Raw genomic sequence first — 25060 nt, forward strand, 5'->3', positions numbered from 1 at the left:
GTATAACTGCTAACAACATGCATATTAAGAAGAAAAGATCATCTTTGTGAGGTAACTGGCTTATAGTTTAGTTCATAAGAACTGGTGTCTTTCAATGCATAAGTAACTCAAATGTAGACCATCATCTAGCCAGACTATCTCTCTACCTTCTTTTCTGAGCAGTAGAGAATGCAGCCTGTTCCTTCCACCTGCAGACCTCCCAGGAAATGTTTCCAAGTCCTGCCTGCTTTACCAAGTTGCCATGCCAACCTGGAAGTGGCTGTTCTGCTAGGGTGGTCATTCAAGTTGCTTCCTTGAAAGCACATGGAGCAACACACTGAGATGCATTTGCTTTTCCATAAAAAACAAATGGATGTAAAATGATCAAGTTTTCTTTCCAATTTAACAGGGCATGAAACTAGTCTGCTGAGTGAGGGCACACTATAAGTACTTAAGCTGAGCACATCACTAATATCAGCAGAAAGGTGACTGTTAGCTTAATTGATTCATCCATGAGAAGAATACACAAAAACCAAAACAACTCTTGCTGGATTTAGATGTCCACTGCCCAAACTGAGGCTAGCTCTTTAGCCTTTTTAACATTTCACATTCTTCCATTAGAAAGCATATAGTAAACCTTCATCATCTTGCTAAATCTAGTTCTGAGGTTTCCTGTAGACACATGAGATTTTCACATTAGCATAAAAATGTGGCAGTGTGCATCTGTTTGGTAGCGTTAATAGATTCAACAAATAACTGAGAGAAACAAACTTTCACCACAGAGTTAAAATATTTAATGACAAAATTAGAGTTTGCCATAATAGTGAATCAACAGAGCAGGTGTTACTTGTCTCTGAATAAAACAAAAATTATGTTTGACATCTTAGGGAACTTCTGAAGAATTAATAACTGTACAACAGACATTAGCAGTGTTACAATTCTGAAAATTAAGAGTGAAACCTATCTTAAATATCCCTTATTTAGGGAATCCTGTAAATATTTTTACATAAATGCACAACCTTTGCTAGCCACAATAGTATTAAAACAGATTTCACTATAAGTCTAACACATAATCTTATTTTTTTTCAGAGCTTAAAAAAAGTCAACTACTAATTGTTACATTTTACAAATACATTCTTTAAAATGAAACATTAACCTGAATAACTGCATACTTCTTGTATACAGATATCTAATAACTAGTGAAGATACTATAACTACATTCCAGGAAGAAGTGGTAATACTGGAGAGTTTTTCTTTCTGTGTTGTCAGTATAATTTGAGAAGTCCTTCACAGAAATGTAGTATCCCCCAATTCAAAGTGAAGTGCAGAAATGAAACAAATGAATTAAATGTCCTCTAGCAAGCTCAACAAAATGAGCTGGTTCCAAACAATTTATTTTTAGCAATTTTCTCTAGGTTAGATGGTATTCATATTTTGTATCACAGCACCTTCTACAAAAGGATAGCAAAGAACTTTAAATGTAGTGAAGTCATGGGGTTCCTCTATGACAGGCTGGAAGGGAAGTGCTGTGTGGCTAGTTTGGCAGAGGCCAAGCAGGACTTTGACACAGGGAGGTCAAGGGCATGACCATGGTCTAAAAGCTAATGAAGAGAGAAAGCTAATAAAGAGTCAGATGGGCTTTCTTCTAATTAGGCTATTTCCAATAAGACTTAGGTCTAAAAGGATCAACAGAGTGAGGAGAGAGGGCAAGATGTGGGATACTTACATTTATGAAGAATAACTATCAGAATTTTACCAGGGAGGAGGAATCTCAGATTTCACAGTCTGCTTATGACCTCATCCTCTGCCACTTTAGAAGCAGCTTCCCAAACACTGTTGTTAGATAGCTGGCAACCAATTTTATACTTGAACTTGGCCGATTGTCAGGGGTTTTAGATTTATTCTTTCAATTATTCATACCAACTATCTCTGAAACCAGATCCAGTTTGGGAAGTTGAACATATAACTGCGTGCATGCGTGGTGTGCACGTGTGTTTTCTGAAAGGAAGTCTGCAAACAAAAGCTATTTGGAATGATATTTGGGGTTTTTCTTAGAAACTATAAATATTTTTAATGGTATTCAACAAATGGCAGGCTCCTTGCTTCTTTAACCTTTTAAGACACTAAAAGTACAAAGTATTATAGTAAACTATAGATGTTTATTATAGTTTCCTATATAAATTTTATAGTTTTCTTGAATTGGATCATCTCTCTAAGAGAATTCAAAAATTTGTCTCCAGCAAATCCCATCTCCTTTTTGACAAGTACTGCCTATGATTTTTATTTTCCAATAGTCATACTTTCTGTCTCCCTGGGAATGCTTTATCAGGAGAACTTAAGCTATTTAAATCAGCATTAGTAATCCAAAAGTCATCTTATGCTGCTTGGTAAGAGGCTACTATACACATAGACTCAATTGGCTCAATGGATGCGAAGGGGCAGAAAGGGGTGCCACCGAGACTCAGGCATCTTGATTCCTGCTGGAAGAGCTGACAGCGTTATCTGGGGGTGCAGCTCACCAACTTGTCTCATGAGGAACAAGCACAGCTTTTTTTGGTTTAACGCTCAGGAAGCAAAACTTCCAGACTTTAAACCCTGCATTACCTTGAGCAATACACAATCAAAAGGTGTGTGACTAAATATATTCAATGTGACAGCAGTTTAACGGCTTGGTGACCATGCTGTCTTATGTCAGACTAGGCCAGCTACAATTGCCATGATATGCAATTTGTCAAGAAACACTCATGTTAAGTTACATTAAATAAATAGACAGCAATAATAACATCCGAACCTCCAAAACTAGATACCAAAAAAAAAAAAAAAAAAAAAACCAAAACAAATAAGCAAACAAAAACCCCCAGAACTAAAGGCTCTTTCCCAAGGACATTGTGAGGGTGTTTTAAAAATGGGCATGGCTTTGTTAAAAAAAAAAAAAAATACTTTAAATGTAGTTACCTTTTCACATTATCATTTATATAGACTTTTATTTGGGCAAATGAATTTTTGATAAAAATCCAAGCTCTTTTCAATATCAGCTACTGTAATTTGGGACAATATAAAAGAGAGAAACACCCATGAAGATTTTTAGAGGTTTTTAAAGTAGGCTTTTCCTTAGCTCTTTACTCTCAAATTTTTATCTTTCATATGATAATTCCAAATAATCAGCCTGGAAAGAAGTAGCAGAAGTATTTAAGCTGCAGCTCACAAAGTAGATTTCTATTTGTGATTCTGATTTGTTTTTTTGAATGCTGGTGATGGTTCATGAAAAAGATTAATATGCAAAGAGCAAAATCTAAGACTGCTATTTCCCCTGATAAACCCAAGTGTTTTCCATAATATAGACTATGTCTCAGGATACAGAATTTTAATTTTACTCTTCAAATTAAAAGTATTAGGAGAGTGAGTGAAACCATTCGCTGCTCAACTTTTATTTCATCCAGGAACAATGACATCTGGTATCATCACATTGAACTTGCTTAATAACAGGGAGAAAAAAAATACATGTTGCCTGTTGAGACCCAGCTTGGCTTATCATTTGGTCCAAATTTTATATTCAAACTACCAAAAAAATTCATCTTAAAAAGAAAAACACGAACAATTCACCGCCCCCCCCCCATTCTGTGAAAAATCAAAATAAAACTAATGCTATTGTAGCATTTCTTAGCAAGATCATTAGGGAAATGTATAAACACAACACCTTTTCATTCATATTAACATCTGAAAATGAAAAACAAAAACCCTAAATGTCCATATATTGGAAAAAAGAAGCAAGTGGAGGTTCGGAATTCTCGTAAAAACTGCTGAACATTCTCTTCCATTGCTTTCAAGAGGGTCATCAGGATGGCAGTTTCTCAACATTTGTGCTTCATGGCAAGCTAAGGAGAGAGAGGGATGAGAAAAGTGAGACCTCAGTAATAGGTAGATCCCTCTGCTGCCTCCTCCCCACATCCACATCAAGAAGCAGAACCAAGATTTCACTCCCTCTGTACATCACTGTGACTATTCACAGTGGCACCTTGTAGATGAGCAACACTTTCCAAATAGTTCAGTGGACACTGGCTTACTTCTCTTCCTGTGTTAATTTAAGTGGTGTACGTGTCCAGTGGGAGAAAGTGCGGTGCTGTATTCTTTCAGCCCATTGAAGGAACAACTGGAAAAATTGATGTATAGGCAGAACTTACCCTAGAAAAGTTGGGATTCCCAGGTTACCAATTATCCAGGAAAAGCAGTACTCCTACAATATAAGTATCTACTGACATCTCATGATGTATAAAAACTAAATGGCCTGTAGTGGGACAATATACAATCATGTACTCACTACCCAGTCCGGACCTTCAACCAAGTCCGAAGACCTTGACAATTATATTGAGTTACTGACTTGGGCTGAACAACTGACCAAATTCAGACCTTGACTTACTACTTCTCCAACTGGTATCTGAGGAATGTGATCTATTGAAACGTTAGTTCTTTATAAATAGGAACACCAAATAGCCCACTTGGGAGATCAGGATCATGTATTTTAAAAAATGTTATGCAGATACAGAATATGAGTTAAATCTTTCTTTTCTTATCTAGATCTTCTCCCAAGGGACCCATAGAAGGTACAGCAGAGACTGAATTGCAATTCTTCATGTGTTCAGAGTCTGACATTGGGGATGAATCCCAGTGATTGGTCTGGGAATGACCAGGAGGAGAGTTCTGTGATGCAGAATTCCTTTGAGCAAAGAACAGATGGTGTTCTCAGGCAATAGCTTTGTTAAAACCCTGCCATTGCATCATGATCAGGTTCTCTACCTTTTAAGAATTAGGTGTGGACCTGCTCTCATGTTGGAAGGTTAACCTTTGTGTTTTACAAAGAGCATGTGAAGTTGAGTATGCACAGGCTGCTAGGCTGAGTGCTGTGGGGTTCTGCCAAGAAGTATGGAGGTGGCTAATAACTCCTGATCTCAAAGAGTCAAGAGTCCAAGACAGTAAAAAGAACTCCAGTAAGTAAAAAGACAAAGCCAGGGCTCTACCTCAGATTGGTCCCACTCCTTGGCCACCCTCTTTACTGTAAGGCCTCCACTTCTTGCTCTGCCTCCATTCCTCAAACATTATTTAGCAATGAGGACCATCAAATAAACACAGAGCTGTTAAGTGTCATGCATAATGAATATCAAGCGTGAATATTTGATTAGTGCCACCGTTCTGGTATTCATTGAGCTGTTAACTTTCCACTAAGGCACCTGTGCAAATTCACACATAGCCATTAATCTTCAATGGTGATTGTGCTGCTGCTCAAACTAGACCCCAGTTTCCAGGACACCACATCTGGAATGGAGCTCAGGGGACACCCGGTTGTGACCAGCTGTGCTTTGCAGAAACACAACCTCATTTGCTATTTGAAGTACCTTTATGGTCTGAATGTTTGTGTCCCCCTACCTGCCATTCATAATCTAAAACTTAACCCCCTATGATATGGTATTAGCAATTGTGGCCTTTGGGAAGTAAGTAGGTCATGAGGGTAGTGTCTTTATAAATGGGATTATATCCTTATAAAGAGGGTAGAGAAAGGCCCCTAGCCCTTTCCACCTTTAGAGGGCACTCTGAAAAGTTGTCATCTATGAATCAGAAAACTGGCCTTCAGCAGACATGAAATCTTCTGCCACCAGGCTCTTAGGTTTCTCAGTCTCCAGAACTGTGAGAAACAAAGTTCTGTTGTTTTAACAGTTTTATGGCATTTTGTTACAGTAGCCTGAATGACCTATTATAGGCATTTTTGCAGAAAGTGGCATCATTTACTTTTTAAGAGAAATCCCCTGGGAATTGGGAGCTTTAGAATAGAAGGCAGGATGGTAAGAGCAGGAAGAACACTAGACTAAACAAGGTCAGGACACCTGGTTATAAATTTTCTGTGTGACCTTGAGCTCTAAGGTCATAGCTGTTCCAAATCTTAGTTTCCTTATATATCTATTAAAACATCTCCAACTCTATGGATTAATATAATTTAGGTGTCAGAGTTCCCAAAGAAGTTTAAAATTTCCTTTTGATCTATTCTGTTTTCTTAATTTCTCATGGAAAACTTCCTCTTTCAATGTAATCTATCTAAATAATGATAATTAAAAAATCATCACTGATACTTATAGGAGGCCTGAGACCCTTCCCTCTGGGCCTAGAGGTCCAAGGGAAACAGCTGGCTGTAGTACCTGGAGAGTTGGTCATTCCCTTGCAGTGAGATGAATGCCACTTGCCCTTCCTTCCCCCTGACAATGTGGGTTTCTACAGAACGGGGCATATCCATGCTTCTTTCTGGGAGAAGTGTCATCTGAGGATGCCTAGGTATGGATAACACTTGCCTGCTGACTCACGGCCCGTGGCGGGCTGTGGGTACTGCACACACTGTAGCGCTGTGCTTTTGGGGGCAGGGTTTCTCTGTAGTGGAGCTGTTCTTTCCTAACAGCTGGGACTGTGCCCAGTCCATGGCTCAGGAAGGAACCGCACTTCCTGAAGCCGGGCTAACCAGGGCGGAGATGAGGGATGCAGGGGAGTGGGGAGAAGGATCATTTTCCATTTGCTCTGTAGGGGACAAGCACCCCAATAGCATAAGGGCAGGATTGTGCAAAAGTGATTCCTTTACTCTCATACCTGGGTCATTGCAGGGATTCTGGGAAAGTTAGAAGGTCAAAGATCTGGTTCAATTGCAGTCTAGACAGGTGTTGGTATACCTTCCCACGAGGGGTGGTGTCCTGCTTCAACTGGGAGCTTGGAGGAACTGTCACCAAGAATCACTATTCTCTGCTCAGGGCTCTGCCATGGGTGCTGTGCTTCCACTTGTAAACACAGCCCACTCTTGATGAGTCAACAAAGCCACTTATGCCTGGGGGTGGAAGGCCTGGCTTCTATCTCTGAACTCTTTCCTCACCAGCAGGTCCCACTGGGGCCTGGCCAGTGAAATGACATCTTCTTGGTAGCAGGGCCAAATCAGCAGTCCTCATCCCTGGGAAAATAGCCACACCTTATCCAAAGAGGTCAATCTGCTCGTTAGGAATACTGCCAATGCCAGTGATTCATAAGCACATATCCCAGAAAACATCGAGTCTGGTTTTGACACTGTCTCACACTCCTGCAAACATGCTAATAGACTCCAGCAGCTGCTCTCCCTGAAGAACACTGCAGGAGGGGAAACGGACCCAATGCCACCTGCCCCCGCCTCATTCCTCTCTACCGAAAGCACGTAACTAACTGCCTGACACAGACCCTCCCATGGTCAAAGCCAGAATCTCTTCTGCCTTGGGTGGCTTTTTCAGGTTCCTGTTTCAAGTTGCTCTCCATGTAGAGGGTATGGACTTGTAGTAGGAGGCCCCCACCCCAGTGTCCCTCCATTTTTCTCTCTCTCGCTATTTTGAGGAGCCTCTGTCATTAGTAACACTTCTCCAGCTCCTGTGTAGTGCTCATTATGACTGAAAGGGCAGGTTTAGCAGAAACTATTTTTATGGAAGTAATTTTAAATAATAAAAATTCAGATTTATACATGTTACATACTGTGCTGATAGATTCAAACTCATTAAATTCTTTAACGCCCTAGAAAGTAGTACTATTATTAATTAGCTGTGTTTTACTGATGAGGAAACTGGGGCTAAGAGAAATTTAGCACTTGTCCAAGGTCACCCAGATGGTAAATAACAGGTCTGAATTCAAACAAGATGTTAACTACCACACAACATTGCTTCCCAATCACCTAGCCAACTTGGCCATGATATCAGGGAAACACAGTTGCCAAGGCCAAGAATTCAGGCCATCTGGTTAGGTTATCCTCTTGGGTGTTTGTACAACCCCCTCTGATAGGGACGCTTTTATGGAAGGCATCCAGGTATTGTCTATGCTACCTTAAGAAGACTGATTTCATAGTCTCCCTTGATAACCTGGTTCTTGGTTAAATCATTACCCTCAATTCTTGTTTTAGCAGAATTTTATCAGTACTCTATTGATTGCTCCATGCTGTGTGAGAAGCCATGAAAGAGAACTGCTGCACTTCACCCTTCCCAGTCCTGAGGGAGCTGGGAAATCATTCCCTTTAGCCTTCTCTTTTCCAGCTCAACATTTAAAATGTTTCTCCAAATTTCTACTGACCATTCCCATCTGAATTATTTAAGTTGCTGCTATATGAATGTGGGACGGAATTCCAGCATTTCTATCTCATTTCCACCTCTGAACACAAAGGCTGGAGAAGGGAGGGAGGGACTAGGGAAACCTCAAATCCGAGTTCACTTCCTCTGTAACAGCTGCAGCAATGACGCCCTGGCCTCCAGCAGGGCTGTTACATTTTCAGAAAGATCAGGCCAATTCTTTAAGGGTCTCCAAAGGGTCCCAGGGGTAGCAGTGCAGTAAGACACTGTGGCTGTGGTGACAGAGAATCAATGATACCCCCGACAGGTCTGTGCAAAGTTGATGCAGGGAGGAACAGCAGGAGGCACCTACCTGGAGTCACATGCTCAGTTGGGACTGAGTGTGAGCCTGGGAGAGGGCACCTCTGCTGTGCTTATTTTTCTTTCTTTCGGTTTTTTTGTTTTTTGTTTTTTTTTTTTTTGGTGCTGGGGATTGAACCTTCTGCATGTTATTTACAAAACCCCAGCCCTGGGGTTATTTTTCTTGTTGCTTTTTAGGTTGCCCATTTTTGCTTCCTCAGCAGCAATAGGACTTTCTGTTGGTGCAAGTTAATTTGTTTTTCCTCAAAAGTCACTGAAAAGCATATCTAAAGGTCCAGATTATGAGTCTGACAGACCATCATCAGCAGTGTTTGTTTCTGGAAGCCTAAATTCCTATCCCTAGACAGAAAAAGAACTGCCCTTTGATCTGAAGCACAGGGACAGCATAAATCCTCTTTAACACCTGACCAACGGGCCCCTCGTACTGTTTGCCTTAGGTAGTGACTACCAATAAAAACTCCTGCTTCACCTTCTGAAAGGCGCTGTTCTTAGCAAGGGTATGAAGGCACCCAGTGACATGGGGAATGCCATTCTCTCGACTTGGAGGCAGGAGGCATCTTGCAGCTTCACACCGTCTGAGTCCAGAATCCACGCACTGAAATAAAGCCTGACCCCTGTCAGTGGGCACACCAGCCCTGAGACTAGAGCTTGCTTTGTGCCTGGGGAAAAGACAAGAACACGAGATGCCAGCTACAGGACAGAAAAGAGACAGGATCGAAAAGTAAGCCCAAGCAGCTTAAAGCCCACCAAGGACATTCTCAGGCCTTGGCAGGGGTGGGGGATACATCTGGAGACTGGATGTCATTTCTGCCTCATCCTGAGCCCTGAAACTTGAATCCTGACCTCCTGGGCACCAACTAAAAATGTTCCAGATTTCCTAAAGAGGCAAGGTTGGAAGGTCAGAGATAGGGATAAGATGAGGACATCAGAAAGGCCATAACAAAGAAACCAGATACAGAAGAAACTTTTCAAAAAAGCTGCTTGATTTTATATCTTGCACCACAGGAAACATGGCTGAAATAAAAAGTTTCTTGATACTATAACTTCCTGGCAGCCCAGAGCTAAGACCCCGGCCCTCAGCTGGCCCACCTTGTGTGCAGTTTCTGCAAACTGCTGGGCACTATTCTTCATGTCTTCCGTCTTCTCCTCTGCTCGGCCTAACCGCTCCCCACGCTCATTCAAGGCCTGGCTAGCCTTCTGTACTGCGCTGGTCACGCTATCAGCGGCCGAGTGGAGGATGCTGTTTCCTGGAAGAAGAAGAGCAAGAGCATCAGGAGCTAGCTTAGTTGACCCACAGTGACCAGACCCTATGCTATGGAAAAGCCTCCAGCACTCTGGAAGCAAGCTGACATTTCTTCTGATTCTGTCTGACTGTCTGACTCACTGTAGAAGACTACCACAGATGGACAGCAGAACCTAGGCAGATTCTGGATGCTTCTCTCCACACCCATCGATTTTGCCAGTGTTCTGTCTGCTGAGGCTCAAAAAGCTGGGGCCCATCTGGATTTAAGACTTGGCTTGCAAAAGTAAATGAGAATCCTGACAAGTTCACAGAATTAGGCAAGTTCAATGAGTCATGTCTGGACCTTATGTGCATTTCCTTTTGGTTTGCAAATTTAGGAGAATCATCACAGGAAAAATGGGGCCACAGGAGTTTTCCAGATACAATGCTCTGTAATTCCTTTAATTCTTCCCTTTCATTTTCTTCTTTCATCCAGCAATTAAGAAATACCCCCAAATATATAGCTCTCAAGAGCTACGACTCAGTCTCAAAGTTTAAGGTAGATGTGTTGGCTTCCAGTCTTGAATCCTGTGCCATGGCTAGGATTGCTGGGCCTACTGATCTCTGATTCCCAGTGTATGGAATAGGAAGCCTCAGCATGAGCAGGTAGAAAACTATTACACAAAACAATGTATAGGAAATTTGACATTCCAAAACTCAGGAATGATGATAATGAGAAAATGAAAAAGCATCACATCTCAGAGGGTCATGCATTCTCAACATCCTATTTGCCAAAGACTGGTCAGCAAAACTTGATGGTGAAGAAGTTGCAGACGCATAACCCACTGAGAAGCAGCAACTTGCAAATGACAACCAAAGGAAATTTATAGCTGTATTTTGTTAACACTGAGTGGAAAATATTTAATGGCATTTCATGTAATAGCTTTATGCCTTTGAATAAGTTTATGACATCATTTAACTTTGTACCTAGGATGGATGCATCTAGCCACAGAAAGTTTTTAATAGAAATGTAATTTCCACGGGTCTTGGCTGCAAAGACTTCCTAATTTCTCCTCTGTAGGAACAGCCTGTGGTTTGTGGAAAAGGATCTCAGGCAAAGAAAGTGCCTGGTCTAGAGGAAGCACTTAGTGAGTTGTTTTCCATTTTTCTTCTTTAGGAGTGGACTTCAAGGGCTTCAAACACACACTAAGGGAAGGAGAATGGGATTAACTTAGAGTTACTATTTGCAGAAAGCATCATATGAACCAGCATTTAAAAAAATGTGTACAAAAGAGCAGGGAGCAGAGGAGACGTAACTCTGGAGACATTTGGTGGAATACAGGCTTGGAGTGGAAGGTCTGGGAATTTGGAACAGACTTAGGGGGAGAAATCTTAGTCCCCTTTTGTTTTCATGTCATTCTCATGACTATGATGAAAGCCTATTATCCAACCTAATATTTACATAGCATTTTGCAATCATAAATCACCTTCACAAATACTACCTCACTTAATTATCCAAAAATTGTACTGAGGAGACAGACTGGAGAGGTGGAAAGGCCTGCCCAAGGCTGTATCACTAGGGAAATGACACACCAGCACAGGGACCTGCTTTCTCCAATGACTTTTCCTTATTATGTACCCCCTTCTTTGCAGATATGATGTGGGTCTAGGGAAGAAATCACTTAACACTGTGGTAGCATAGGAACAGGTTTCACAGGTTATTTCCCAAGTTAATGCCTGACCATTTCTGTCTTCAAAGTATTCCACTTGGTAAATTCAGAGCTACCCATGTCACATTGCAAGTCCTATGATCTGAAGGTGGGAGAGGCCAATGGTGTGTGATGAGAAGATGGCTTAGAGCCTGGAAGGTGCTGGGAGAGGAGTGGCACAAGGAAATCCCTTCATATACCCACATAAGGACTGGGAAAACACAGGGCAGGCCACGTCATGGCTAGGAATAGCCACATTAAATCAAAGGGATTTTAGAATTAGTTGCTATAAATTTAAGAGGGTGTGTAAAGAGGATTTGCCTTTCCCTTTGGAAGTGACCCATGTGATTAAAAGTTATATACATTTGGGTTTCTGGAATGGACCTGCTACACATAAGCCATACTACTTTCTCATCATGACTTTCCTAAAATTAGTCTGGTACATGATGTCAGATAATATCACACCCAGTTTTATATGATATTATTTAACCAATAGTTGTTATAAAAATAGAACCAAATGGTACAACTGAAAGGGAACCAAATGCTGCCTTTACTGTTCAAAGATGACACTATGGACCACTCTCAATAAGAAATCTACCTTCAGTGATTTTCAGGCACAAGAATGAATTTGAACAAATCTCATTTTCCTAGTTGAAATGCTCTCTCCCAGTCTCAATTCTATGCACAATTCAGGCCCAGTGAAGTCCCATCACCTTTATCAAGCTCTAGATCAATTCCCTTCTCCTCCTCAACTCTAAGTGCTACTTCTGTCCTCGTTGGGTGCTTCATCAAGTGTTATCCGGGTCAACTTTTCTCCTACTTCACTTCTGTGACATCTAGCTGGGTTAAAAATCCCCTGAGGTTACCATTTCATTCTGTTGACCAAATAAATTTTAGATCACACGGGTCATTTCCTAATCTTCAAATGTCCCCCTTTTTGGAAGTAGATCTTCTGTTCACTTATTTTCTTCTCTCTGGGATTCCTTGCTCAAACTATAATTCTAGGGTTCTGTCCTTCACCCTCTTTCGAGTCTCTGTGGAATAATCTTATTCAGTTCATGACTTCAGTTTCCAATTCTTAATCTTTCATAAGCTCAGTTGTTCTAGACAACTCCAACTAAATGACCCAAGGTCATCTTAAACTCAGTATGTCTAAACCTGACCCCAATACCTTTCCCTTCATGCCTGCTTTCCTTTGGGATCCTTGTTTTAGCAATGAATCCCAATATCCACCCAGGTCTTCATTCCAGCCAAAAAAATCTAGGATCTACTCTTGATTCCTCCCTCATTTTTAAATTTTTATACTGAGGATTGAACCCAGGGATGCTTAACCACTAAGCCATATCCACAGCCCTTTTTTACATTTTACTTTTGGAGACAAGGTCTTGCTGAGTTGCTAAGTGCCTCCTTAAGTTGCTGAGGTTGGCTTTGAATTTGTAATCCTCCTGTCTCAATCTCCTGAACCACTGGGATTATAGACATGTGCCACAGCACCGGGATTCCTCTCTCATTTTTATTGCATAGGACGCACTTGGAAGTTTGTCTCCCTACCTGCCTAAAGAGCACATCTGTTCTTTAGGGAATGTGGGAATAATGGAACAATCCTACTTGGTTCAACTCAGTTTGAAGCTCATGGAAGACACTCCTCAGATATATTGTGTGTAGCACGGTGTGTTGCTCACAGTATTGAGACATATTTATTCAATCAAGGCATACTTTGTAAATAGGATGCCTTACTCAAAAGTTTGGGCCCATCATACTGTGCCAAGTTAAATCTGGAAATGAGGCAGTCTCCTGAGGCAGATAGAACAGTAATTCTCTCTAAATAGACAGGAAGCATATTAATACCCAAATTTATTCAAGCAATCTGAGAAGAAGCTGTCAACCACAGCAAATAAAGTCAACTTCCTTTTGAATTATCGACTCTGGAGAGTACAGCAGAAACCAGTCTTGCTTCATTGACACTCTCTTCACATCAGTACCAGTCAATGTGTGCTTTTAAAAACATATATGTTAGCATCTTTTATGTTAAGTGATTTAAAAGACTTTTTAAAAAAGAAACTTGAAATAAAGCTATAGCATTGTATTCAGTTACTGTTAGAAAACACAATTAAAATAAATTTAAATGCACAGGAAAAGAATAAAGTATATTGAAAAGTGACAGCAGATAAGAAAAAAAGAGAAAGAAAGTGTTTTGGAAGTACACAGAATACACCAACAACTCAAAATATCAACATAATTTCACTTGGTCCTCCGGGAGTTACATTGGTAATTAAAAATTCTAATTCTATAGCTAATAAAGAGGCAACTTAAACAGACTTTTTTTGGGGGGGATACTTTCTATATAAAATACATAAAGTAGGTATTTCAAATGTAAAATACTCATCCAGTTTAGAAAGTAAGGCAGGAGAAAAACTGTCTTAAAAAATAAATGATCAATAGATATATGCCCATATATACTCAGTGATGAGCAAACATGGTCATCTAAAAACAATCTTCTAAAACATAAATGTCTTAATAGCTTTACTTGAACTATTTCTATTTCATCATCAATTTAACTGCTTGGGAATAGTCACACAATAAATTATCCAAACAACCAAAAAAAAAAAAAAAAGAAGAAGAAGAAAACCAATTTAAATTATGGGGAAACACATACATATACATACAATGGATTTGGGTTCTAATTAATACAAAAATTGGCAAGGAGAATTATTATATTAAATCTGTTAACAGACCAGGAACACTAATAATCTCATACTGTATGCCCCCAATGTTCAATAATGATTTGTTCTCTGATGGGATTAAATAGGCCCTATTCTGTTTTCATCTATGGTATTTTTTTTTTTTTTTTTTTTAGCAATACCACTTTCGTGAGTAGGACACAAGGTACAATTAAGTCTCATTCAATACCAGCAACATTTGAATTAATTTCATGGGATACTAATATGTGGGATTCACCTAAGATGATTTTTTTCCTTTCTTTCTCTACTTCTAGTCTAAGACATTTCACTGGTCAGGACCTCTCCCAGATCCCATGTTAACAAAACAAAGTTACACAAAGAACTGGTTCCTTGACAGCTCAGTCTTCTAGTCCCAAGGCCCCTCAGTACCACCTACAGTCTACTCCACTTCCTATGAAATGCCCCATTCCTCCCCCTCAGTGGTACTCAGTTACATGGTAGTCATGATGCTTCAAAGGAGACTGAGTCCACTTAGCATTGTGCCTTGAACTAAATATTTTATAAATAAATAATATTTAAATAATAAGGATGGTACTAGTTTTTACTTTTATAAACAGAGTGATTAAATGCAAAGTACCAGTGAAATGAGATGGCTTTTAATTCACGGACTCCATTAATTATTGAAGATTAATACAAGATTAAGAGCAACACCAAGCTCTTTTGGCATTACACTGACTAATCAATACTGTCATGCCGCTGCATTTCAATGTTAGACAACCTCTAGAATCCTTTTTTAAGATAAAGATTCTTCCAAAAGGTTAAATTTCACTTGTACCTCTTTGGTAATGACTAGTGAGAAACATTCTTTTTAAAGCCCTGGGTTACACCAAGACTTTCTAAAGGAAGGGCATGCAGGCAGTGTGAACATTAGCTGTCACATTACAGAACAGGGACCATTCTCAAAGGCCAACCAGGTGGCAGATGCTGTGGTAAGCTGATACTTTCCTCAAAGCAAGATTTCTTACCCTTACTTTACAGTTAAGATTAGGGAGGTGAAGGACTTACCCAAGACCATCCTGGTATTGACCCCAAAGCTTTCAACATTTATTTCAGCACTTCCTAAAGTGGCTTTGTGGGTTAAAATAGTGCTACAAGGAAAAGTCAATTCTATTGTAAAATGACTTTAGAAATATGACCTTTCCTGGATCTCTCCAGGAGACATTGGAAAACCTTTAATAAACTAATGTAAACCAAAGGTAAAGGAGGTTGGGGTGGCAGGTCAGGGAGGTAACGCAGGGTTTCCCAAACACATTTATTCACAGGGCCCCCTTGCACAGAGAATCTGAGATGGGGAATTCTACAATAAACTATACTGACTTCTAAGTTAAAGGAGAAAAAATAAATAAATCCAGCCTGTCCTCATCAATTTAATAATAGATAGACAAGTCATGTAATTACATTAGAAAGGCTTGTTTTATAGAGGCAGTAGAACAGATATAGAATGCTGAATGGCAGTTCCAGAATTATCTTTTGTTTCAAGTTGGAGGCTAATTTCAGGGACCATGAAACTTGCTTGTTGCCTGGAGCCGGATGACAAAGAAAAATGGACTCAGTGCTCAGGAATACTTTGTAAGTCCATAAACTCCAAAGCCTACTTGAAGGAGACCTTGGAGTTATCTATTTTTGGAGTTACCAAAGGAAGAAGAATGGGGCATTCTGTCAGGTAAACGGCTTCTGCTGGCTATGTTAAGGTAATTTAGTGGAGCCCTAAGGACTCAGGAAAAAGCCCACAGTGTCCCCTTCCTATCTAAATACAAGTGTGAGTTCATATTCTCCTCTCAGTTCACTGTTCTAATATTCCCAATGACAAGAGCCAAACATTTAGGATCATATTCATGTCCCTTTCAATACTGAAATTCAGGATAGGCAGGGAAATTCATCAGTCTGTTTAGTGTTCATTTAACCTTGGTTCTTATGAACATGCTCTTGTAAGAGTTATGTGGTATTAGAATAATGAATTCAAGGACACATCTTTTGGTTCTGTTTTGTTCAGAGTACACCAGGCTCTCAGAAGGGTGGCTCAAGTGAAACTTCAAAGAGGGAACCCTTATTTTGAGGTTAAAAACCTTAAGTGGCTGTAAATTTGGTAAAATAGATCTTGTCTCTCCAGTTTGTGTGACAGCAAACCAGCTGTGACCTGCAGGTCTCTGCTTTTATTACAGTTGAGATGCTGGCGGATTTTACTTTAAGAACTATAATTTCAAGTCTTGATACATACAATTTGAAAACCCTCTACATAATTCTATAGGCTAAAGATGAATTCTGTTTGATATGTGGAGGTTGGTGTTTACTAGCTGTGCAACCCTGAACAAATTACTTTCTTCTTTATGCTTTGATTTCCTCACTAGTCATGGGGGTTGGTCTAGAGCCTACCTCATGATGTGGCCATGAGAAACATCTGAGGTGATGCACAAGTGGGGAACCTAGAACTCTGACTGGCACTCAGCAGACACCTGACCATCTTGCTTGGCCCATAAACATTCTTGAAGGAGAAATATCCTCCGCCTGCTGCCTCTCATGCTTCCTGTCATTTTGAATATTCAGTGGCATGCTTCCAACCCTCTCAACCAAGACTGTTCTCTCAAACTGACCAGTAGCCTGGCCACTAGACCACAAGTTGATGGACTATTGCTTTTGAAAGTTGCTCTTTCTCTTGACTTCTTAGAATATGCTATTTCTTGATTACTCCAATTACTTTGGTTGCTCTCTTCATTCTTTTTCTGGTTAGAGGTACAGGAGAGGTCTGGGCTTCACCTGGCTCTTGCCAAGTACCAGTGATGTGGCCTCAGGTAAGTTACTCCCTATGGGTCTATGGTTTCTTCCCAGTATAATGGCAATAAAAACAGCACCTTGGGCTGGGGTTGTGGCTCAGTGGTAGAGCACTTGCCTGGCATGTGGGAGGCACTGGGTTCGATCCTTAGTACCACATTAAAATAAAGGTACTGTGTCCATCTACAACTAAAGGACAACAACAACAAAAACAGCACCTGTATTTCATAGGGTCTACTTGAGAACTGAATGAAATATATACTTAGCATCGTGCCAGTAATGCAGTAATGCAGTATGAGCTCAATGTACTCTCAGCGAATCAGTAACAACTGATTCATTTCATATTATTACAGAATATCCATGCACTAGATACTGCCTCCCTATGTCTGCTTCATAAATTATACCTTATTAACCCAGTCTCTCTCCTTACCCTCCATCTGTTCTGTTCTTCCTGAATTCATGATGTATTCACCCATCTCCCATGCCCATGCTCAGTTTAACTTTGATTCTGATTCCTCCATCACATCCCACATTCCAATGTTCATGGAGTAACATTTCAATAAAGGTACTTTGCCATCTATTTCTAGTCACTATGGTACTTAAGTTCTCTTCCAGTCTTACTGGATAGCCACTGCAGCCTGGATGATTTCCCTACCACTGGTCCCTAGGTCTTCTAGTACCTTCTCATTCCAATGCTTTGCTGGCTCACCCATAATATACACAATCAGCTCCAAGGGGACCTTCTTGCTCTAGCTCCAGGCTTCTCACTGAACTCTCCACTACTCCCAACCTTCATTTACTTTCTCAGTGTTCCTTGAAAATTTTAGAGAATTTTTAAAGTTTTGTCAATTTCTTACTGTAAGTAGGGTAGAACATATAATATATTTTGAAAATGAATGTGAGTAAAAACTTTAACAGGGAATACTGTGGCCATCTTTGTCCTTGAGGGTGTCTCAACATTAGCAGTCAAACTTTTTTATTTTTTTACGCATCAGTACTCAAATGCAAAGCCAGCACTCAGACTTTGTTGTCTAGCAATATTTAATATTTTCCCCTAGAAGAAAGCAAAGTTCTTTGGAAAGTAGTGGATTCTATACCTCAGGGCAAGAAAAAAACTCAGGCCTAAAATGTCTTATTACTGTCAGACAGCAAGAATACCTTAAAAATGGTAAGGATAGTGATAAAAGACAAAAAAAGCAAGTTTAAAGTGGATCCCACTGGGCAAGCTGTGATATTTAGAACATCAATAGTAATAAACACTACAAAACTGAAGATAATAATTATAGTAATTTTATATAGCATTGCGGAAGTCATAACTTCCTAAAAAATAAATAAAAGTTAATACAAAATGTAAAAAATGAAGTTTAAACACAAACCAAAATGGTAATGATAGGATGCTTAATTTGTTTTATTGATTTCAACTAGGAAGAAATACTAAAATATCTGGTTAATTCATTTCTTCTAAATATTTGTCCGTATCCAAAGCTGTGTTTGTCTCTCTGTGGGTAGCAATTGGTAAACACAGGAAACTGAGTAAGCCAAAGAATTTCAGAAAGAGCAAGAAACTGTCACAGAAAAAGCTGATGAGCAATAATAGTGAAATATAACCATTAATCAGAAAAAGTGACAGTGAGGTATTCCTCTCTCTTCAGAAATTTGACTGTTGAGAACAGACTGCAAGTCCTAGAGGAAGAAATATCTAGGTAGGTTAACAAACTGCAATAAGAAATGTATAAGGCATCTGTATGTTTCGTTAATGCTAATATACCAGATAGAGGTATGATAATGATGTGGTGGAAGATTATGTAACACTGGCCAAGCAAGAGATGCAGTTCTAGGAGAAAACCCATCAGATTGAAAGTATGGGATGCTCATGTAAAGCGAGGGTTTAAGCAGTGCTTCTGATGCGAAATGATAAGTTCAATGATAAATAGAGACCCAGTATGATATCCAGGGACTCAATTTGGATTACTTTAGAAGGAGAAAGCAGGCCCTGTGTCCTCTCTAAAATCAATTTCTTGATAACCAAATTCCTCTAACGTCAGGTAATATGAAAAAAGAAGAAAAAAAGGACTTTGATTAAATTTAGAAGATCTGTGAAGAAGCTAAGAACTAATGGAGACATAAACTCATGGTGTTGTTTACAACAGGTTGAAATATGATACTCCTTTAAGTATTATAATTGTTAATTTTGTATATGTTTATCAGTTGAAATTATCTACAACATGTAAAATAATGTCCTATTAAATTGTGATTGCAGCTTAAATTGTTTAAGATAATTCAAGAACTAAGTTTCATAAACAATGTTTAAAAGTTTAAGAAAGTTTGATTTTTCAAGTTGTGTTTAGTATAAATACTTGAAAAATTGATCATGAAACAAAATGGAAAAAGAAAAGCGTTTCTTCTCCATGCATAGAGTCCCAACAGCCTTTAAGGAAATAATTACTATTCTCATGCACACATCTCTTTTCTTGCCTCTGAGACCTTGTATAGTCTGGTTACTCAACCAGTGATGCCTTTTCTCCTTCTCCCACCTGGTCATTCATATGCATCATATGTTCTTCCACCTTTGAAAACTTCCCTGCTGGTTTGTGAATTCACTGAATTATTTTTGGACCACCAGTTTTTTGAATGGGTGCAGAAGTGGGCTTGGAAGGAGTGGGCTTGGAACACAGTCATAGGCAAAGTAAATGTGCTGTCACACATACAACCCCCACCCCAAGCCAGGCAAGGAGCTTCCAGTATAGAAACAGGAGCAGAGTATGTATAAGTTAAAAAAAAGATGTGTGTGTGTGTGTGTGTGTGTGTGTGTGTGTGTGTGTGTACATGTTACAGTTAAAAGTAAAATTATTAAAACACCAAAAAAAATTGCCAGGCAGTTAAACAATTAACACGTTAAAACATCTGCCAGGCAGTTAACAAACAATTAATGAATTGCCAGGCAGTTAGCAAATAATTTGCTGTGCTACTGGAGGGGCATCGACAGGGTCATTTAGGAAGACCTTTATGAGGAGGTAATGTTTAAGATGTGATGCTGGACAGAGGAGCTGGGACAAAGTCCACACATAAAGGCTTGAAAGGGGGAAAAAAACTTATGTGTTCTAGTAACTGAAAGGGTAACTGGCTATAGAAATAGAAGGGGAATGTGGGCTTGAGAAAGAGTAGTGGGACAAATGGAGCTGAATCGCAGAGGGGTTTAGAGATAGATCCAGAAGCCACTGCAGCAGTTTAAATAGGGATAAGATGGACGGAGATCATTTCTGAAATGACTACTCTGCCTATGGTTTGTGAAAGGAGCAATAGAGGAAACAGAAAGAATGATCAAGAAACTATTCCAATAATTCAGGTAGGAGATAATGGTGGCCTGGACTAGGATGAGGGTCGGGAGACAAGATTAAGTGGAAAGGTTTAAGATACATACTGATGGACTGATGGTGGAAATGATGAAAGATGAAGGATATTGACTAAATCCCAGGCTTCTCGCTTGAGAAATTGGATAGTAGTGCAATTTATAAGATTTAAAAAAAAAAAAAAGCTGTCAGGAAAACAAATTTCCTTGGAGGGTGGACAGATGCAAGAATCAGGTATTTCATTTTTCGTGATGTTACACTTGGGTTGCTCATGATATAGCCAAAGTGGACTCCATAAAGCAAATACTGATTCCCATATGGAGTTCCGTACAGAAGAAGCCTGGGATAGACACAAAGTTTGCAAGTCATCAGCACAGGGAGGGGGTGGAAATGGCCAAAGTACCTAGGGATTAATACCAAAGAGAATAGGGGAAGGTTGGGTAAGCCGCACCTTTAGGGTTTTAACAGAGTAAGGTGAAGGTAAAGGGCCTGCTGAGAAAATTGAGCTGAAATAGTCTGAGAAGCAGAAGAAATCCAAGGTGAATTTGGCACAATGGAAGTTAGGTCAGGACAATATAACCAGCCACAGTTCAATAGGGAAAATGGTCTCTTCAACAATGGTACTGGGGCAACCGGATAGCCACTTGCAAATGCATGAAGTTGGACCCCTATGCAACACATACACACATTTAACTCAAAAGAGATCAAACACCTAAACATAAGAGCCAGGCTCTTAAACTCTTAGGAGTAAATATTTAAACTTAAACTCTAAGGGCAAATATTTAAGGCCTTAATTGAGACAATGGTTTCTTAGATATGACACCAAAAAACACAAGCAACAAAAGCAGAGACTGAACTTCATCAAAATTTGAAAAGAAGATTATGCTTTTAGTATAAATAACATGAGAATCTTCTATTATAGTTACCAAGGTCATATACTATTGGACTAGGTCATTATTGCTGTAGCTAAATCCTATTATTTAGAATAATGAGAACCAAGTCAGTCTGCAGCCTTGACCTGTTTTCTTTTGATACTGGCAACAAAGTGTGGGTCGATTATGTTTCAGACATTGTCATCAAGGGCAACAGAATTCAGCACATAGTTCACTGAAGTACAGCTTTTCTTTCTTTTTTCCATGCTGGCACTTGTGAACTTGAGAACCACTTATTTTATTATTTTAATTTGGAGAATATAAAATTGAAAACCTCACCTCGTTGATAGCTGTAGGGGTATTTTTTTACTATTTCTCTCTGAAATCATACTTAACAATTTTGAAATTGCTATGAAATCACAATGGGATTTGTGACTATACACTAGTTAGTCTTTGGTCTAGACATATTTTGTTTGATTACTAATGAGTTTGGGTGACACATTTTACTTCCTAAGAAGGATGCTATAAAAATTCCTGCCACTGGTCATTAAAATCCACTACAATTTTATCAATGGAATCAAATTACTATCAATTAACAAAGAGAAATTAATCTATATTACACTGTTTTAAACACATTTTCAGTTCATACGAAGAACACACACACTGAAGGAGGGAATGCCCACCAACCATAGATGTCTGTTATCAAAGTTACAAATGCAACCCATTTCCACTTGTACTATTATTATTAGACACCATGGTTTGCTAACTGCCCAGTATGTGCCATGAACTACTCTTAGTGCTTTGTACCCACTATTAATCCTAGTGGCTACTCTTCAGTATATTATTCCCTGATCTTGGAATGCTGTCCCCCTCGACCTTCATTGGATGGAATTTTCCCCTAAATTTCTTGTTCCCCAATAAAAGGCCACTCCCTGGTGTGCTCTCTCTCTCTCTCTCCTGCTAGTCCTGAGTAAGCCTCGCTGCCCCACAGGATGGCTCGAGGCCGGAGCCAGAGGGAGGGTCGTCTCAGACCTGGTCAAAGAAAAAGGTAAATTGAGTTTGTGTGTTTATTTTGGTCTCACTAGTTAACTTCTATGCTTCGAACCTCTTGTATGAAGCCAGCGTGCTGGTTGTACGGTGGAATTCCTTTGCATCAGCTTGCTCACCTCAGTCACAGCTCTTCTAGGCATTTGCTTCCCTGAGGATGAGAGGCATTCTGTGCTCCTATGGTACCCTTTACATTTATTACAAGGCACCCAACTGTTGATCTACTTATTTATGTACCTCTTCAAACTAGGAGCCTCTTGAACATAGGGGTCGCCCCTTCATTTTTTGGCATCTCTAGACATAATGTCTATCACAGATGTTCAACAGATACTTGCTGGTAGAAAGTACACTTAAAAGGAATGGAAGACATTCTGATTTTATAAAGATGTGATGAGGTTACTATTTATATCTAAATCCTTATTTTCCTTGACGTTTGTTTTGGACTAAACTATTCTAATTAGTACATGGAAAAGCTCAACTTTTAGATGTGGAAAAATAAAACTGCAATTTGATTTCATTTTTCTAAATTGTTAGGGATTTTCTTATTCTGTTAAAGATATGATCACATGTAAAATATATCAAGTTCAGGATATTTGATGAATATGGAAAAATTATTTTCAATAGAAAACAGTACTGTTTCCAAAATTGTTGTTGTGGTTCTGATGGGAAAAAGATGACATCCCAAGTGAGCGAAAACCAAAACAGATTTTACTTCTTCCTGTGTTTATTCCATTTAGAAAATGAACTGAAGGCATATTTTCGCACCTCTTCTGTATAAATACCACACTTTAAAAAAAAAGAATTAAGCATTGAAAACTTAGTTTAGAAGACTGAACTTTTAGTATATTCCATCCCTAGCCATAAAGGTTAAAATGTGAACAGAATCAACTGTGTGTGGTGGCACATGCTTATAAACCCAGCTACTTGGAAGGTTGAGGCAGAAGGATCACAAGTTTGAGCAGATTGGTCAACTTAGTGAAACCCTGTCTTAAAATAAAGTAGAAAAAACTAGGGATATAGCTCAATGGCAGAGCACCACTGGGTTCAATACCCAGTGTCACAATAATTTTTTAAAAAAATTTTTATTAGAATCACATCTAAAAGAAAGTTTTCTCACAATTTAAAAATATTTCATATTTCATTCATTGGTTTTCAAGCCATTTATAATCCTTGTGAGAAAAATTCTTACATCCTGAGGAATGAAGAATCCTCGTACCTTGAAGGTATGTGACTCTTAACAGAATACTTAATTATATGGCCACTAATGCTCCTTGGAATTTTTAAGGTAGAGAGACCACCCAGTGTTGAAGAGAGGATGATCTGTCTGGGGTGTGGTTAGAATAATGAGAGAAAGTGAGGTGACCAGTATTGCAGACATTCAAGGAAAAGATGAGAAGGGCCTGAACTATAATTGAAAAGATGGGAAGGAAAATGCAGAGTTTTAAGAGACAGGGAGGGAGAAGGGCTTGTTGGCAGAGAATGGATCATGGCTTTTTAAAGGAAGAAAAGCAGAGTTTTACTATAAGATCAATTCACATTACCTGATTTGAAATTAAGAATTAAAAAAAAAATGCTTTTCGAAGTTTTCCTCTATGCTATGCATAAAAGATTTGGCAGAAATAATGCTAGGTGTCCACAGAATTGTGTCTTATTTTTCTTCTTCCTTAATATATATTTTAAAGTCTGTATTTTCTGGCCTTCCTTGCAGTTCGATGGATAAGATGGCCAGTGGGTTGCAAGAAGAAGCACAGCATTACTTCTGGGCTGAGGCAGCCCATAGGCAGCCCTCCAGCTCTTTCCCCTGGAAATTTGACTTTGGAATGCACTTCATGTAGAGATGATGGAATGCCAAAGACAGGAGTAAACTGGACCCTTGGGTCACAACTAAGAAGTTGCCTAGAGAAACACTGAAGTCACAGGCCTTGTTGGAGTGAAAATAACATTGTATATGTTAAGCCACTGAGATTGTAAGATATGATTGTTATTCAACATTACTGAATGTTGTTCTGACCAATAAAAGGGGCAATGTTCCCAATTTCAACGTACTCTGGAGAGAGTACCCAGATTTAGAAGACTCTCTTGAAAATGTTTTAATTACCTAAAACAAATTGAGTCAATGATATTATTTCTGTATATGGGAACAGGAGGAGTGAAATTGATAAATGCATACTTTAAGCAAGTAGTGATTAAGTTAGTTACTTTAATATTTTTAAACCACCTAGGATAAAAATAAACACAGATTATCTAATTTAAAAAAATGTAGTTTTTGGAAAGTTTTCCTTCATCTTTTTAAGGGCAAAAAAGTAGGTGCTATTACAAATAAGCATTAGTAAACCATATTTATAGTTTAAATATAAAAATATTGTGCTGAAAATGTAGTCCTTGTCTAGCATGCATGATGCTCTGGGTTCAATCCCCAGCATGACAAAATATAAGTAATTTGATACTTGATGATTTTTAACAAGATGACTGGTAAGATGTCTTTAAAACTGGTACTATTCACTTTAGGGTAAAAAGAAACTTTATAAGTAAAAAGTATTTATTTTGCATTCAAGACCCAGTCTAAATACTAAAGATAAAATAGCATTTGGAAATTCACAACTTAGAAGTGAAAAACAATAACCAGTGAAAAAGGTGGACAAGACTAGTAAATTGCTGGACTAAATGGTTAATTCTTGTAACAGGAAGAAAGCAGGGTGGAAGGATGCCTAAAGGTCAAAAAAAAAGAAGAAAAGAAGATGAATGGGAAAATAAAGTCTTTTTCTTAATTCCTTAAGTCTTCGGGAAAAAAGTCTTGCTTCAAGTAAAATCTTACACAAGTCTAATTAAGCATTTCTGCGGCAGGATGGAGCTATAATTAAGGCCTTACCTTAGATGGCTTACTAACTTGCAGCTGCAAGCTGAAC

The 25060-nt window shown here is 39.1% G+C and overlaps 1 protein-coding gene across 5 annotated transcripts in view; it reads right to left on the reverse strand.

Annotated features, from left to right (window-relative positions):
- Window positions 1-750: 750 nt before the first annotated feature.
- The window catches only part of Stxbp6 (syntaxin binding protein 6), a 235482-nt gene continuing 211172 nt past the window's right edge, over window positions 751-25060 (reverse strand). For all 5 annotated transcript variants that reach the window (XM_076850123.2, XM_076850124.2, XM_076850125.2 and 2 more), the window contains 2 exons: window positions 9534-9691; window positions 751-3854 (listed from right to left, as the gene is read on the reverse strand). In XM_076850123.2, the coding sequence (XP_076706238.1) occupies window positions 3831-3854; window positions 9534-9691 (182 nt within the window). In that variant the 3' untranslated portion in view covers window positions 751-3830. The remainder of the gene's footprint in view (window positions 3855-9533; window positions 9692-25060) is intronic.

The sequence above is a fragment of the Callospermophilus lateralis genome, chromosome 3, assembly GCF_048772815.1.
Source record: "Callospermophilus lateralis isolate mCalLat2 chromosome 3, mCalLat2.hap1, whole genome shotgun sequence".
NCBI classification, from domain to species: Eukaryota; Metazoa; Chordata; class Mammalia; order Rodentia; family Sciuridae; genus Callospermophilus; species Callospermophilus lateralis.